Source organism: Triturus cristatus, chromosome 5_2 (genome assembly GCF_964204655.1).
Source record: "Triturus cristatus chromosome 5_2, aTriCri1.1, whole genome shotgun sequence".
NCBI classification, from domain to species: Eukaryota; Metazoa; Chordata; class Amphibia; order Caudata; family Salamandridae; genus Triturus; species Triturus cristatus.
In genome coordinates this window covers 724,719,572-724,737,626 of record NC_140588.1, presented here as the reverse complement: position 1 = coordinate 724,737,626, position 18,055 = coordinate 724,719,572, and the positions used below count along the sequence as shown (strand labels likewise).

At 43.5% G+C, this 18,055-nt stretch overlaps 1 protein-coding gene across 1 annotated transcript in view; it reads left to right on the top strand.

The window, feature by feature from the left end:
- The window catches only part of LOC146829181 (sodium/hydrogen exchanger 2-like), a 615,451-nt gene extending 609,644 nt beyond the window's left edge, over positions 1-5,807 (top strand). Inside the window, exon 12 of the mRNA XM_085607826.1 lies at positions 3,469-5,807. Coding sequence (XP_085463952.1) covers positions 3,469-3,599 — 131 coding nt within the window. The 3' untranslated portion in view covers positions 3,600-5,807. The remainder of the gene's footprint in view (positions 1-3,468) is intronic.
- The last annotated feature ends 12,248 nt before the right edge of the window (positions 5,808-18,055 follow it).

The following is an 18,055-nucleotide window of genomic DNA, read 5'->3' as shown; positions in this document are numbered from 1 at the left end:
GTCCCTTGTGCAGAGCATGGACCTAGTACAGGTTTCTCTGGGGCCAGTGTCCTTTCACTGGCCGCATGCTCCTGCAGCCACTTTTTTATTTTACTTTTCGACATGTATTCTTTAAGAGTGCATGTCTACATTCCGTCTCCTGCCCCACCCTTGTGTTACTTGTCCTCCTGCCCCCCTCTCACTGTCTCTTGTATTATTGCACTCTTCCTCCTTCCCCGCACGTAAGGCTGATTACAAGTCTGGTGGTCCACAGACCGCCAGACTCGTGGTGTCGCCGTGGCGGCAGTCCCCCCACTGTCCCATTACGAGATTGGCAGTGGGACTGCCACAGCCCCACGGCAACACTACCAGGGTACGGTGGTTCAGTCCTGCCAAGCATATTAGGAGTTTCCTCTCCACCAGGATTTTCATGGCGGTTCCTCCTCCATGTAAAGCCTGGCAGAGAGGAAACCCTGGTGCCTCTGCCCGCTGTGGATGCATGCACAACATGTGCAACCCTGTGCACATGCACACCAGTACCTGCATGGCATGGACTTTTCATTCCATACCGTGCAGGAACTGCTTTTGGCGTTCCCATTTAAGTGCCTGTGTTTACAGGCACCACCGTCGGAACACCCCAAAAACAGTCCGCCAGACAGGAGGAAACTCCTAATATGGCAGGCAGCCTCACCACGGGTTTGGCAGTGAGGCGACAGGGCGGGCCCGATGCCGCACCAGCAAACTCGTAATCTGGCCCAAATGATGTAGGTGATTTGGTTCTAATCACACATGCTCTGGTATATGCTTTTAAAATATCCTGTAGACAAAGCACACAGCCCATAAATAAAATATCAATGGTAATGAAATGAGGACCAAGGAGAAAGTTCAAAAGCCTACTATTATTCAAAATAGGAGCCAACTGATTTTGAAAGGTTAAAACTGTTCTTATACTTAAATCCAGAAAGTTGCAAACTGGGAGACCCATGTAAATGGAAAAGTTAATGTGAGAAGATTTTCATAGTACAACAATTTGACCCAAGTCCTCTCTAGGCACAAGTCCACTAGAGTGCTGTTAGGCCAAAAGTCCTTTGCATGGCTTTGAGATGGCAAGCCCTTATTCGTTTTCTGCACAACCCTATGTGCTTTCCCCAGTATTTTAATGACACTTTCTTTTATTTAGGAGCATCCTTGGGGATCACATTTGTCTAGATCAAAATATAACAACGGTTCTTGTATCTCTGCCTGTTTCCCATCAACTGATCTGAAGCATCTCCCATGGGATAACATTTGATATATGCCTCAATGTTGAATAGTTTTCTAGCGCTTAATGAGAAAGTGCTCTATGCCAGGATCTTCAGGGTTTCTTTGTTGATTGTAAGTGTACATGTATTTTCATGTTGTTTTAAGTTTTTACATTTTTTAAAGCCCAGACTTGACATTCAAGTTATTAACTGCTATCTAAACTTGTTGCTCTGCATTATGAGTTGATAAGGCCATCCGCGTTCTGGAGTATGCTGTGAATATTTGCTTGTATTATCCTGAGAGGGTTAAGTGCTAAAAGAGGGAATTTGGGGCCACATGTAGGAACAATTCATTTAGCAAGTTCAAAATTGCGATTTTTTTCTACTCACAATTAGGAACTTGCAAAATGCGATGTACAAATGTGTCTCAAACACATTTAGTGATCCCTAATGGGGTTCCAATTGACCTACCCTATTAATATTCATTAGGTAGGATGCAATTTGTGACCCATTGGGAATCACAAAAAACACAGGGATGTGGCCTGCTGTGGACAGCAGACCACCATGTCTGAGTTTGCTCTTCAATAAAGCATTTATTTTTTTAAAGCAGACCGTTTTTCTTATAGGAAAATGGGATGCGTTTCAAAAATAAAAGTAAAAATTTCAGTTTAGTATTTTAAGAATTGGCAGTGGTCCCTGGGGCCTCTACTTGCTCTTAAAAAACGTTTTCGCTGCCATTCACAAAGGGGATGGGGTCCCCTGAGGACCCATTCCTGTTTGCGACTGGCTTACCATCTACTTGAAGTATGCAGTAAACTGCAAATGTTTTGCAGCCGCATTATGGTCACAAAACATTAGTACATCCCCCTGCGACTATTAGGAAGGGACGCCCTTGACATGCGCCTTCCTAATACCGACTTGCAAACCCTATTTTGAGAGTCAGTAATGGGTTACTGACTTGCAAAATAGTGTTAGTATATGGCAAAAGGCTCTTTAGCTGTTGCAAACGGACCGATTCCATACTTGCGAATGCTAAAATCTGTCGTACATGTGGCCCCAGGCCATTTAAATCGGACCGTAGAAGCATTGCATCCCTCGGACCCAGTGGTATCCTAAAAAGGAATTACATTTGCCATAGCAAGGGTTAAAGATTTTTGAATGAGCTCATAAAGCTGTGAGGATACCTCATAGACCATACCTGATACATACAACCATTCTGCAGCATTCTATAAAAAATAAGACTATATATGTAGACACTGTTTTTTGTTTTGGAGCCATTGCAATGTCATTATAAAGTACACATCATCTTATTGTTGCACAGTGAATTTCAAATCAGTCAAAGGCACGTCAGTGTAATTTTACCTGTGTCCAAAAAAGTATGTTTCTTGCTCAGTTGCCAGATAAATGCCAGCATTTTGGATTTTCTGCAAACCACTGAGATGTTTTTTTGCTGACATCTGTATATAATAAATAGGCATTGTGCCATCTAGAATTCCCCATAGATGTGATAATCACTGTCCAGAGGAACATTTTTATAATATCTATAATCTTTGTTATACATGCGGAGATGGGGGAGCAATTGGGAAACATGCAGTGCCAAATAGTCTCCTATGGAATAATAAAAGATCATGCTATTAGAAATTACAATGAATTGAGTAATGTTAATACTCTTAAAATATAAATATGAGATTCTAAAAGAGTGGTTGATCCTTCACAGTTTATATTTTGAGTTCAGTATGGCGTTATTAGTCATTTTTTATTGCACAATTTTGTTTGTGTGAATTACATGAGTATCACCCCAGTCCTACTTCCCTGTTTGATATATGCATTTCCCCATACCTGCTAAACAATGTATTGATGTCTGAGCAGTCTACTCTGTTTGCGATATGTTCCAAAGTTTATTTGAGATTCCTTGGGAACGCTGCATGTTAACATGTATATTTGGAATGATCTTCACTTCCTCTGGAAAGACACTCTATAAAAACAACAGAATAAATGAAAACTCTTGTAATGGTGGACCTCAGCTGAGACTGCTTACAAAATTGACATATATGAAGGTACTTGTTCTCAACTACTCACACTGCTAATGAGCCCTGAATCACAATCTAATAATGTTTCTTATGTAATATTGACCAAGGTTAGAGGTTAGGTTCTTCTGGTTTAGGGAAATGCTAGTGTGAAAATGTTATTTAATGCTTTACTAATAATGTTTTGCAAATATTATTCTCTTTTTTTCTGTACTTCCTAGTTGGGGATGCTGAAACGGCCCCAAGTGTAGAATACATTCCAGCATCCTCTGCCTGTTTCGTTATGCTTCCTCATCCTGATGCAACAGAAGAGGTTATTGAAGAAGAATCAGAAAATGGACGATATGTGTGAACATGAATTACGGCATGGACATTCTTTTCCGCGCGGGCAGGGTGGTGACAGGATTCTCGGGGTGGGGGTGAGGGCGTTTAAGTGATTGACCAGAAAATATTGCAGTTAACCAGTTAATAGTAAATGCAGTAATTGAAAAATGTCTATATAACTTGCACTTTCTGGTCTATGATCTCCCAAAAAGCTTTGCCTGCAATGCTGCTGTTTTTCTATGTATATTCAATTACACAATCATCCTTTTTAATTGTATAGGATATCATGCATGAATTCAGACTTTGAGATACAACTTCTGCTTCAATATCACTTACATATTTAAAACATAATAAAAAAGGTTTTAGCTGGTTGACAAGGGCCTAACTAATGATTGAGTTGTGTAATCAATATATTATATTTGATTTAAGTTTTTTTTTTCTAAAATGCCTTTAAACATCATGGGCATGCATGTTGCCTAGTAGCACAAAAGGAGTGATAGTGCATTTTAGCGCTACATACTGGATGTGGCTTATTTAACAATCTTGCAATTGTTTACAATGCAAATTATACAAATCACATACACTTAACAAGATAACCTTCATGAGACATTAGTAAAAGTCAAAACCAAAAAAGGTTTATGCACATTTAAGAATTATTACACAAGACAAAAAGTAATTAGTTTGTTAGATTCAAATCAGCATCAATCATGGACCAAGTAATGACAATTGTGAGAGGTAATAATGGAACAATATATGGTAAACCTCCAAAGCAAGTAAATAGCCAGAGCTAAAGTATACTTCAGCAAAATGTCTGGCATAAATCTTCTTAGGTTACAAATCAAGGAAAGTCTAAGTATAAATAACTGGGCAGACTAGAGCAGAGACTGCATGGTATAAATCAGCAGACAGACCAACATGGAGTCTGCCTTCGAGAAAGTAAGCAAAAAGTCTGGCACACCTCCCAAAAAGGGCACATTTTATAGCTTTCCGACAGAGAAAAACACACTCTCAACAAGATGATATCTAGTAACATAGAGGCAGATGTACGACCATGTTTTGTGGTCACAAAGAGTTTGGCCCCTTTGCGACCGCAAAAAAGTCTGCCCAATATACTAATCCTATTTTGCGAGTCGCTAACCAATTAGTGACTGGCAAAATGTGGTTAGCGACTCGCTATTAGGCAGGGGCATGCCAAGGCCGTCCCTTCCTAATAACGAGTCCATAACCTATGTATGATTGTTTTGTGACTGCAATTGCGGTCGCAAAACATTTGCAGTTTACCACCCTTCTCACAAGGGTGGTAAGCCACTCACAAACGGGAAGGGGTCCCCAGGGGACCCCTTCCCCTTTGTGAATGGGTGCACAAATATTTTGTAAGGGCAGGGACTGCTCTAAGTATGGTGTTGACAATTAGGTGATGGTGGCGAGCACCGGAACCCAATTAAGTGCCGGTGCTGGGCACCTGAAAGCACCGGCTCAAATTAAGCACTGACTTTTCTCCACAAAAAGAGCATTTAATGTTCAGATTTGTGAATGCTATACAACCTGTTGTTCATTGAGTGGCATTATTTTATTTTAGTAAATGAAGGCATTCCTGCTCTAGAGAGGAAGTGCTGCTGACTACATTTGAGAATTCGTTGGACAAGGTCCACCTTGGCAGTGGTAGTGCAGTGGTTGGTTGTTAATAGAAAATCGTTTGCTTCTAGGAGATAGAGATAAATCCTCTACTGAAAGTTAAGGTATTGGCTTCTGTATCAGAAAATCAAATACAAAATCTCAACATGCTAACATATCATGGCCAAAATATTGAAAACCACAATGTGGTATGTTGGTAAGTACAGATGTAACTATTCTAAGCTCCACATCTACTTGCTCTGAGAATATATGTGTTGTAAGGTACCATACCTATACTAATCTATATACACACTTGGCTTCAGGATATCATGTTTGCCGATATTCTTGTAACAATATTTTTACGTGTCAGTAATTGAAATTCAAAATTTTGGTACCACACTCCCCTAAATAAAGCCATAAATTACAGTAGGCAATGGTTGCATGCCAGAGGATCCTGTACTGTCTCTTTCTTTGTTGTGATTCAATGTAGTTGATCATCAGTAGGAGAGGCAAGCAAACTGGTTCTTACCGAAAATGACAGCAAGCTAAAACATATATCGCCTGCAAATACGTAAATGGATAATGAATATAAATACAGATGGAAAAGTAATTCATTTTTTATTTCTGCTGTGCTGCATATATAAATGTAAGATCTAATAAAAAAAATTAAAAAAATAGTATTTCAAGGGGGGAGATTAATTAAAATGTATTTTAAGGTATGTACAAAAGAAACAAATAGGAAAAAACGCATGACTCTATAATGTACAGTAGAAAATTCATGTACCATGTTCATTAATAGACTACACCAACCCTGAACTCATTCAGACAACAGCTGTTGCTACTTGAAGTAGCAGATTGTATTTATTTATTTTATAGATTTGCAAAGCACCTGATTGCCACAAGGCATCCAGCCGCTAAATTGAATTGTGCATGACATATTGAATTGTGCAGTGGCAGTTACCAACGTGTCCATCTGTAGAGAGTAGCAATAGGGATGTTTTCAAATGAGTGGTTCTAGTGACACTATAAAAACCAGTGCGAGCAGCTTAAGTTCTCTACATCAGGTCACTCAGAACATCTCATTTATTTACTTAGCTGCAACTTTTTGATGTTCAAGCCATCCACCCCAAGTCTCTTTCTTACTCCCTCGTTACGCACACAAAATATGCATCAATTTCTTTAAAAATATCTATCCTACCTCTATTAGCACACAAACCTGTGTCTTATTTACGTGCCCAATGCATGCCAACAACTCGGATCGGGAGCACTGTAGTCCGTAATGGACTTTGGTGCTTCTCAATGCACAAGTCTTCACTTTGTTAAATCTCACACATTAGGATGAAGATATAAACATCCTCAATAAGAAATACGGACAAGGGCTACATTTTGAACGTTCACTCAAAGAATATTAGTACAGAAATATATAAGCTAAACCTTAAGTAAATTAGGCACATAGGTATATGAATCATAAAATACAACAAGAACTCAGTAAAGTTCTACTGAAAATCAAGCGTACATTCACCTTCTAAGAAAGGTAAAAGGTGAAAGCCCAGAAGGAGAATAAGCAGGTCTCTAGACAGAGGATTTCATACATTCACTACATCAATACTTGATTCTCAGGGTATGCACCAATGGGAAATGAACATGAAGAAACATTTTACTACAGAATGCATTTGAAGAGTCTCTCATAATTCGACTGCATTAGATTCAGATGTTCCCAGAATCTATTCAAGTGACATCACTTGTTAAATAGTAAGTTATTTCTTCTGGGATAATTAGGTTGTCCTTGATCGATACATTGCATTCAGTGACTGGGAGAGTTTTTCAGTGTAAAGCCCATAATTCTTTATTACAGCAGTAAAATAACAGCAACACAACAGTGATCACGTGATACATTACAATGCCACATCCAAAATGGAAGAAAGCACAAATTTCATGTGCACTAAACACTTCAAACAAAGACAGAACCCACCTCTCTATAGGCCCCCTCTTGTTGATGGTGACCTCAGCTAGGCCTACCAGTGCAAGAGGGTTCGCCCTTCTCTGCACAGAGTCCTCAGACCAATAGGAAGTAGTTGGCACAGAAACTGGAATAGAAAATACAAAGTTTTATAAACCTCATGAGGTGGAACTACATTCACACAGCACCCTTCGGTGTTGAGTGAAGTAGCACACTGAACAGAAGAAGCATGGTCCTTTTATACCGACACAGGGGCTGAAAAAGGCGGTACAAGTACACATGAGAAGAGTTATGCACATAGATGGTCATACAGAAACTGCACAGTCAACAAGTAGGAGGAGTAATAAGTTGCTGACATCAGTTAGAACAGCCTGACAGTTCTATACTAGGAACAGGTGCACTCTACTAGCTAAGCACATCTGCACATGTGCAATACTCTGGGAGAGGGAAACAGCAAATGTCCAGCACATAGCTAACTAAAATGGCTGCCAAGTACAAAATGGCTTTCAGCTCATGCTAAGAGATTAATGCAATCTTCAACAGATGGTCCTTTTAGCATGAGCTAAAGACATTCCCATAATCCAGTAGGAAATTAATTTATCAATATCCTAATTCATTGCTTGGTGGGCATTTCTCATTCTAAATATTGTTAAGCTGGTATGTATAAGATATAAGCAGGAGTACAAAGGGAACAGAGCATCGGGTCATACAGATAGCAGGAGAGAGTAATTACTATTATCAGAAACAGAACTATTAGCTTTCTAGTCCTAAGCAAATCCTAGAACCATCCAGTAAAAACATTTTCAAGACTCCTATGCATTTCAGTGACCATCAATTTCAACTTCAAAATAGCCAACAGCACATATCTAATAAAAACATTTTCACTAGACTTTTCCAGTGTTTCCTTTATGAGGGCTAGAATATCAATCAAGAAAAGGGTAAAGTAACATTTGATTGCTCAGATGAACTTTTCTCTCGCAGAATAAACATTATTCCTAATACAATTATGAAAGCAGTCAGACATATTATTACAAACATGATCCTGGATCCAGAGGACCAGGAGGACCACACAGGACCATGAGAATTAGGACGAAGAGCTGCAAAGGGCTGCTCCTCCTCAAAAATGGGATGATCAATGGGGTACATTTTCAACAAAAAAGAAAAAGAAGTCTTTGGGAAATTAAAGCCGCCGTACAACCAACCAGAGGGGAGTCTTCTCCCTGTGTCCATTTGAGCCTCACAGGCAGGCTCTTGTTGTTCCCACGGTGGAGCTGCACAACTCGCAACTCAGGAATCACGGCCCAGTTTCAAGGGAAAAGTTTCTTCTTTCAGGATAGGGCAATCACCCACCAGGGCAAATGCTCTCAGCGATCCTATCCAGTGTCTCAGGCAGTGCACCAGTTTTCTTCATTTCAATTTAACAGGTACCAGAGACACAGCACCTGTACCCTGAACTCAAGTCCTTCCCTAATTCCTGTATTGCTCTGCTGGCACACTGCTCTTTCGTTGGGGCCATAGATTGCATTCAGTGTGCCCAGGTATCTCTTGACCAACAAAAGTGAAAACTTTACAGCCACTTTGGTACCATGATTCCGAGGCCTGATGCTAGGATCTCTGAAGCAACCCTTGTTTCAAAGGGGGTTACCTCAAGCAAAAACTTTCTCGCCTTCCTGGTCGGTCTGTGACTCTCGGCTGGGCATCAAAAACTTGATCCACGATTTCTCCTTTCTGATTTGTGACCCCGTCTTTTGCCCAAGACAGTGTCAGGGGTACACACGTCACATCCCAGTGCTTCCGGCCTTCTACCTTCACGGAGGTCCTGGTTGCCAGCAATGCCTGTGCTGGTTACCTTCACTTTGACTTCAAGCTGGACTGGTGCTGACTCTCCAAGCTGGATCTGATGTCCGCTCCCCTCTGGCAATGGTTGTAAGGCAGCAAATATCTATTGGTGGACAGAACAAAAGGTCTTTAGACAAAGCACAGAAATAATTTATCAACAGAGAGGATAGTCTCAGAATACTTCCTAGTCTAGTGACGCCCCATATATTAGCAAGGCACCCAAGAACCACTTTCATCTATGTGAGAGTAAAAGAAGCAACAGCCTGGACCTATTGGCAAGTATAAAAGGAACTCTTTGGTGAACTGACAAGAGTAATACGTCACCCAATCCCAAGCAGCCAAGGAAGTCTGTGTTCATTTACTAAATTCTGAGGAAAAGAGAAAAACAATACAGACATACTCCAAATCCTTACATCTGTATATTCCTATCTTAATCATCTAAAGACCCTCAAGAAAAAAGGAAATGTTCTACACTTTTACTCATAGACTTTGCATTACTTGTACAGGACTGCAGACACTTCTAAAATGATTTCTCTTAATAAAATCACCTACATTGTATGCTTAGGACCATGCTCTCATGTTATAGGAGCAACAGGAAAATCTAAAACTGCTACTTTAACAGGGATTCCTATTACATAAAGAACTAAAAACTTCAACATAATGGGTACATTTTCTCCTGCAGAACATCTTGTGACAAACAGACTCCTATAAAACAATATTTTCCTAAAAAATGTTTGCTAAGGAACACATGGGCATCTTCTCTGCATTCTATTTTTCACAATCCAAACTATGCAACATCAGCTCTAGTAAGGACTGTCAGTTTATTTACACAGACTAGCTGATAAAAACTAGCAATGCCCTTGCAAAACTGTATGTAGCATGAGAATAATAGTGGTGTTATTACCTGAGAATTTTAGAACAAAAACTACCCACAGCTAGTTCCCCTTAAAGATCAAATAAGGAAACCACAATCTAGACTACTCATCCTTTCATAATTTCATCAGACAGGATGGGCAGTAACATAGCAAATTTATGTATTCATTTTATTAATGCTAATAATGTTTAAAACAGTATTACTGAATAGCCAATTAAATGTCTCATGGCTATTTCACAGACAGTTTAGACAGGCTCAAAAGAAATTAGGAAAAAGTGAGAGAAAACATAAATTTGCCTACCCTTAATTTGGAGAGGAGCTAGCCTCCTCCCTCCATTTTTGACAGTAGGAAACCTGTAACAGGTTTCATTCTGTCAACACTATCAACCCCAATTTATATAGCAACTGGGCATAAACAAACTCTGAGGAGCTAAATAGCACATTGAGCTAGCTAAAGAACATATTCCTTTAGCAAATGTACAAGTGTGACACGAGGGCACATGAATTCAAACTAAATCCCATTGCTTCCTTAATTCAGCCCTGAAAGCATTAGTGCTATACATATGACAGAGCCATTCTCTTAATAAAAGCTGATATATACCATTATTATTCAATCTGTTCATATGAGTGAACAAAAACTTGCTTTTGCAAAAAAAAGCAACAAAACCTCTTTCTGTCCCTGCCCTGCCATTTCGTCTTTCAAATGTCGAAATGTCAAAGCAAATGTTGCGCTGAGCCCTGCTTCTGAATGTAGAACTTCGAAGTTTAACCTATTCGCAGCTGTTCCATCTTGAGTGCAAGGTTTTCATGCAGTTTTACAAATTCAAAGTGACCCTAGAGACTGAAAGCTCAACAGCAAAACCCACTCCATTCCTGTCTACCAGCAATTCAGAGGTAAGCTTAATAACTTCTGCCAGTTTTTTGTACATATTTATATTTGTAAGCAGTGTGCCGAGTGCTTGTCTAGCAGTATAGATGTTAGCTATTCATTCTATGCTTACATATGTGCATTTACTGTAGCCTGAGGCAGTTTAAAAGCTGCTCTGATTGGAATAACCTCATTTAAATAGTGAATTTTACTCAATTTCGACTTTGATGTTTGGGGCACTTAAAAATGAATATCCTACAATGTTTTTGCATAATAGTCATCCCCAGAATGTCCCCTACATATCCCAGAGATGTGGCATCAGAAATGTATAATGTATACCCTTATAAAAATGAGTTTTGTACGCCTGGGTAAAGTGACATTTCACATGTAAGTGACCCCCTATTGCTGTATAGCATGGCTTAAATTCAATTTGGATGCTAGGAGGTCACAGCATCATTATTAGGCATTATAAATATTAAAAAACAAGTTTAATGCACCTATTTTAAATAACATTTTTTATATAATCAAAATATATATATATTTTTTTATAAATCCAATCATTTTGATAAGTCCACATATGAAAAGCAAGCTGCATCCCTTGCCTATCATATTTAAACGCATTCATTCATAGCCCTAAGAACAGAAACTGAACTTGAAAGTCTGAGCCACTTTTAAATGAAGGACAGTCATTATTATTTAACATCAAAAACCACTCTTATCCTTATTTAAAAAGGCATTAAGAAAATAAATACCTACTGTCAATCTGTCCTCTGTTTATCAAAAATAATGAAACTATATTTCTAACTTTTAAAACAGCAGTCTGAAATGCAGGATTTTACACCGTGTTTGACTTCAGCTGTTCTCTGTGGCCGGAGTCAGAAATACCCACGTGCTGACACAGCTGCTTGACACGTAAAGGCGTCGAATTCACATGCCTTTCAAGTCAGCCTTTCCACAAATCTGTTGTTCTGTAATGTATTCAGGTCTGCAACAACCAACTCACTCAGATAATGTGAATGCCTGTTAATACCTAATACAGAAGGATAAATGCTTTGACATTTTGTATCTTAATTTATCTATTGCAAAACACACAATTTCGTTTTTTGAAGCTTTTTTTATTCCTATTAAATGTAGATTCTAATTTTATCTTTAACATTGTGGCAATTTGCACACATGTATAGTGTCTAACTTTGTCAATTTAATGATAGCGTGCAGCTATTTAGCATATATTATATAATTCATTGCTGGATTCTTTTAAAATGTATTTTATTTTAATGATATTTGGCACAACAGAATGATGACAAAAAAAAACATTGAGCTCATTCCAGACATTTTCAAAACGGTGTCATGCACATAATACAGGGCACTTAAGGCTAGCTATTCTTGCACCAAGTGTGAGGGTTCAGGTCCCGAAGCGCCTACCCAGCGTTCCAGGACTACGACTCCCAGCAACCCTGAAACCAGGAAGTGGAGGCTTCTTAAGGCCGCCCAGCACGTCAGAAGACGTGCGTTATTTTGAATCAAAGGAACTTCCTGTTCGCTGCTCGGAGCACGGCGTCCCAGCGAAACCGAAGGATTACAGAGCTTCTCGACGGACATCATCCCGGAATACTCTTCCCCGTCCCTCGGAGCCAGGCGACCAGGCGGGGAGAGACCTTGAGGGATTTCGAAGGATTGTGAGTCGACCCGGCGGGTGGAAGAGACCGCTAACTCCGCCTTCCCTGTGTCCGGCTCATACGTCCCAGGATAACCGCGCCTGCAGGTAAGCACAGCAGGGCGGTGATTACAGGCCGTAGGAAGTCAGCTCGGAGGAGCCGACGTATTGACTCACGGAGCCTACCCGTGGTAAAAGGAAAGTAGAGCGACTACTGAACGCGCAGAGGAGCATCGCGTGTTAAACCCCCTAGAGACCCCCCCTAGACATTCAGCAGGGATTGGTAATCTATCCAGACGCTCGGTGAGCGTAAGCTATCGTATTACTTTTGAGTTCTTTTCATACCCCGCGCTAATTGGGCCGTCCCACAGGCTTGCGAGACTTGGCAAACATTACAGGGTACTAGAGTGTGGACACTAGGGATTCGGGCGTGTTGATATCCCCGGTGAAGGAGCGCTACATCCTAGGGACTCCTGGCGGCGGTATACACCGTGGAAGCCGACTTGATCAGGAACAAGGCTCGTGACATTTCTATCGTAGTCAGACAGGGAGTCTCTGGAAAACCTCTAGGAGAGGGGCATTGAGGATTTAGTGCTTCTACCGTAACCGTAGCCTGTATATTAGCGAGACCGACAGAGAGTAGACTGTTGTATTCTAGAGTGTATTTCTTTGCCTTAGCGAGACCGACAGAGAGTAGACTGTTGTATTCTAGAGTGTATTTCCTTGCTTTAGCGAGACCGACAGAGAGTAGACTGTTGTTCATTCGCTGTTTATGTAGTTGTCTGTAAGTTTGTCTCCTTACAGGACCTATTCCCTGCTGACCCCATCCCCCCTCCTTTCCCTCGCCTGATCCCCTCTGGGCTCTGTAACCCTTGGTTGGAGTCCGGGGAGAACTGGAGGTGGAACTCTATTTCGCCGCCCGGATTCTGAGGAGCTACCCAGATCGTGACAGCATACCGCACCCATGTTTGGTGCTCCTCCCGATCCGGTGTAGGGGCGGAATGGAGTATGGCCACCTTAGAGGAAGTAGTGCAGGCATTGGCTTTGGTACAACAAGAGCTAGTGGCGTCTAGGGTGGAAGCAGCAGCCTTAAGGGATAAAGTAGAGAGGATGGCGCGCAATCCCTTTGATGTGTCCCCACCAGCGGGGCAACAGATACAGGTGACAGTACCCCCTCCAATTCCCTTGGCCAGTCCGGAACGGTATGCAGGTGATCCGCAGAAAGTCCAAATTTTTCTTACACAAATACTGTTACATTTCTCTTGTAAACCCTCGTCTTTTCCCACCAATCACTCACGAGTGGCGTTCGCCATTTCCTATTTGGTTTGAGATGCGGCCTCCTGGGCGGTCCCATTAGTTCGAAACAATGATGCGGTGCTCTCAGATTGGGACGCCTTTAGAACTGCATTTGAAGGGGTGTTCGATCGACGCACGACCACCTTTAGTGCAGACAAGGAACTGCTGGCATTACGACAGGGGAAGAATGATTTAGTGACTTATCTCACGGCGTTTAATCGGTTGGTAGCTGAGTCGGCATGGCCGGAGGAAAAACGCATGTCCCTGTTTTATCAGGGGCTTTGCGAAGAGCTGAAAGACATAGTCGCCCAGATAGATCCTCAACCCATAACCTGCACGGCCTTGATGAATCTGGCATTGAGACTAGACGGCCGCCTGGCCGAAAGAGGGGGCGACCGATACAAGGGAAGTGGGATGACGGCTAAACTCCCTAGGCGAGAACCAACCCCCGTCACGCAGACTAATGAACCAATGGAGGTAGGGGCGTTGAGACCGTCTTTAACCAGGGCTGAGAGGGAAAGCAGGAGAGCTTTAGGGCTATGCATGTACTGCGGAAAAAGAGGGCATTACGTACGTGAATGCCCTTCTAAACCTAAGGCGTCAGGGGTTCCGTATCGTGGAAAGAAAGCAGCAGTGTCGACGTTGGTGACAGAGGGGAGCACCCCAGAACATGTCTCCCCTTCACCACCGGAGACCACAGTATGGAAAATCCCCTCTTTGGCCCATACGGCATCCACAGTCACGGAAGCACACATAGTATTAGCCGCAGGATTAGAGGTAGGGGAACAGGAGCATCAGGTATTGGTAATGCTAGATTCCGGAGCCACAGGGAACTTCATTGATAGCGGACTGGTCGGTCTACTATCGATTGAAGCCGTTCCACGGGAGTCCCCGGAGGAAGTACTGGCCGTGGATGGCGAACCTCTTAAGTCAGGTCACGTCACCCTGCACACCGGGAATCTGAAGATGACTCTGAGGGCAGGAGAACAACAACATCACGAGATTATAGAATTCAATATCATAGCCGCCCCTCAATACGAAGTGATACTAGGAATGCCCTGGTTTGTCCGACACAATCCCACCGTGAATTGGAGGGACAGAACAGTACGCTTTCTGTCTCAAGGGTGTGTCGACTGCTGTTTAAAAGTACACCAATCACAGGCCCAGGCGCTCGCGGGTCCCTTCCGCGTGGCTACAGCCGCGGAAAAGGACGTAGAGTTGCCGGCGGCTTACGAAGAGTATGCTGATGTGTTCAATAAAAGTCAGGCGGAACAATTGCCACCGCATCGACCTTTTGACTGTCGCATAGATTTGATAGACGAGGCGGTCGTTCCATCCTGTCGGGTGTACGCCCTCTCAGACCCAGAAACGCGTCACCTCCGAGAGTACCTGGACAAGTATCTGGCATTAGGTTTTATTAGGCCTTCTTGTTCTCCTGCGGCGTCTCCGCTCTTTTTCATAGCGAAGGCTAACGGAGAGTTGAGGGCCTGTTGCGACTATCGGAATCTCAATAAAAACACTGTAAGAAATAGGTATCCGTTGCCATTGATCAGTGTCCTTCTGGATAAAGTAAGAGAGGCAGTGGTATATACACGTCTAGACCTCAGGGGTGCCTACCATTTGGTAAGGGTTAAACAGGGGGATGAGTGGAAAACCGCGTTTAAAACCAGGTTTGGTTTATATGAATATTTGGTTATGCCGTTTGGGCTGTGTAACGCCCCGGCGGCTTTCCAGTATTTTTTAAACGAAGTATTAAGAGAGTATATGGACATTTTTGTGGTGGTCTACATAGATGACATTTTAATATACTCTACAGAAGAGCGGGACCACAACCTGCATGTGAAATTAGTCTTGGAAAAGTTGAGAGACAACGGCTTGTATTGCAAACTCAGCAAATGCGAGTTTGGGGTCACCACGGTGGAATTCCTGGGGGTCATCTTAACACCAGCAGGTTTGAGCATGTCGGAGAGGAAGGTACAAGCCATTCGCGACTGGCCCACTCCCCGTTCGGTGCGGGAGGTCCAGTGTTTCTTAGGGTTTGCGACTTATTATCGCAGGTTTATCCAAGACTTTTCCCAAACTGCATTACCCATTACACGGCTGCTGCGAAAAGGGGTACTCTTTCAGTGGACAACAGACGCGACGGCGGCTTTCGAGGCACTGAAAACCAGCTTTACCACGGCCCCCATTCTTCGGCACCCACAAGCGGAGGTACAGTTCGTTGTGGAAGCAGATGCATCGGAGGAAGCCATAGGGGCAGTTCTGTCACAAAGAGACAGAGACACGGGGAGACTGCATCCGGTGGCATATCTATCAAAGAAATTGGACACCGCAGAATGCAATTACACGATTGCTGAAAAAGAACTTTTGGCAATCAAAAAGGCGTTTCAGGAATGGCGCCAGTACCTGTGGGGGGCACAACACCAGGTGTTGGTCTATTCAGACCATCGGAATTTGTTATACATGAAGACCGCCCGCCATTTAACACCAAGGCAGATGAGGTGGACCCTTTTTTTTGCAGAGTACGACTTCATCATAACCTACCGTCCTGGCGCCGAAAACCGGAAGGCGGACGCAGTGTCCCGACAAACCTTAACAGAAGGATGCGTCACCCCAGCGCCCATCTCGGTAATCAACCCTGCCAAGGTGATATGTGCAGTAAGGGCGGAAGAGTTTTTGAATAACATAAAGGCCAGCCGAACTGCCGAAAGCTGGAACGCTTGGAAAAAAGGATCGCAGAACCGCTGCCTCAAGGATGGGCTCCCTTTTCAAGGCCACCAATTGTTTCTCCCAACAAAGCAGTTGAGAATTCAGGCCTTTCACTGGTGCCATGACTCCCCGCTGGCAGGTCATCCAGGAATGCAGAAGACCCGGGTGGCGGTCGCAAGACATTTCTGGTGGAGCACCTTGCCGAAGGACATCAGGCTGTGGGTGGCGGCCTGCGAGGTGTGTGCGCGGAACAAGAGCGAAAGAGGGAAGAAAAAGGGACTGTTACTTCCTTTACCCACACCACAACGACCCTGGAGAACGATCAGTGTGGATTTCATTACAGGATTACCGGAGGACGAAGGTCATTCGGCGATTATGGCCGTTATCGATAGTCTGACTAAAATGGGTCATTTCGTCCCCTGCCACAACCTGCCCACCGCGGCTCAAACAGCACAGCTGTTGTTAACTCACGTGGTCAGACTTCATGGATTACCGGAAGTAATCGTATCAGACAGGGGCCCACAGTTCGTGGCCAGATTTTGGAAGACCTGGTGCAAGGCATTAATGATGGAATCCGCTACATCCACCAGTTTTCACCCCCAATCCGACGGACAGACGGACCGCCTGAATCAAACTCTAAAACAGTATTTACGGTGTTACGTATCACATTCGCAGGATTCTTGGATTCCCATGTTGTGGATGGCCGAATTGGCATACAATGGGGCATGGCACAGCTCGATTGGGATGTCACCCTTTAAAGCCAACTTTGGGTAAGAAGCGAAAACCTTGCCCGTCTCATGGCCCGAAAATGTGGAGGAACTACCAGCGGTCTACTCCAGGCTGCAGGCTTTGCGCAGACTGCACAAGCGCACACAAGGGGCCTTGAGGGCGGCGAAGCAGAAGTACAAGAAGTGGGAAGACCGGAAACGGAGAGCGGGTCTAGTGTATAAGGAGGGCGATCGAGTGTGGCTCTCCACGCGGTATATTCGGTTTAAAGTACGGAGCGTGTTTCACCCCAAATACATTGGCCCGTACCCAGTGGTAAAAAGGGTCAACCCAGTGGCATACAAGCTCCGATTGCCGGGATCACTACGCATATACCCCGTGTTCCATTGCAGCTTGCTGAAACCGGCGTTCACAGCGTACCGAAGACCTCCTCCCCCGGTGTGGGTAGACGGTAACCTGGAGTATGAGGTGGGCAGCATCCGCGACGCCAGGTATCGGAAGGGCCGGTTGTGGTTCCTGGTGTCCTGGAGAGGGTACTCGGGGGAAGAGGATTCCTGGGAACCCGCGGACGCAGTGCATGCCCCGGTGGCAGTTAAAAGATTTTATGTCAAACATCCGGAGAAGCCTGGCTCTAGGAGGCGCTGGGGGAGGGGACCTACTGTGAGGGTTCAGGTCCCAAAGCGCCTACCCAGCGTTCCAGGACTACGACTCCCAGCAACCCTGAAACCAGGAAGTGGAGGCTTCTTAAGGCCGCCCAGCACGTCAGAAGACGTGCGTTATTTTGAATCAAAGGAACTTCCTGTTCGCTGCTCGGAGCACGGCGTCCCAGCGAAACCGAAGGATTACAGAGCTTCTCGACGGACATCATCCCGGAATACTCTTCCCCGTCCCTCAGAGCCAGGCGACCAGGCGGGGAGAGACCTTGAGGGATTTCGAAGGATTGT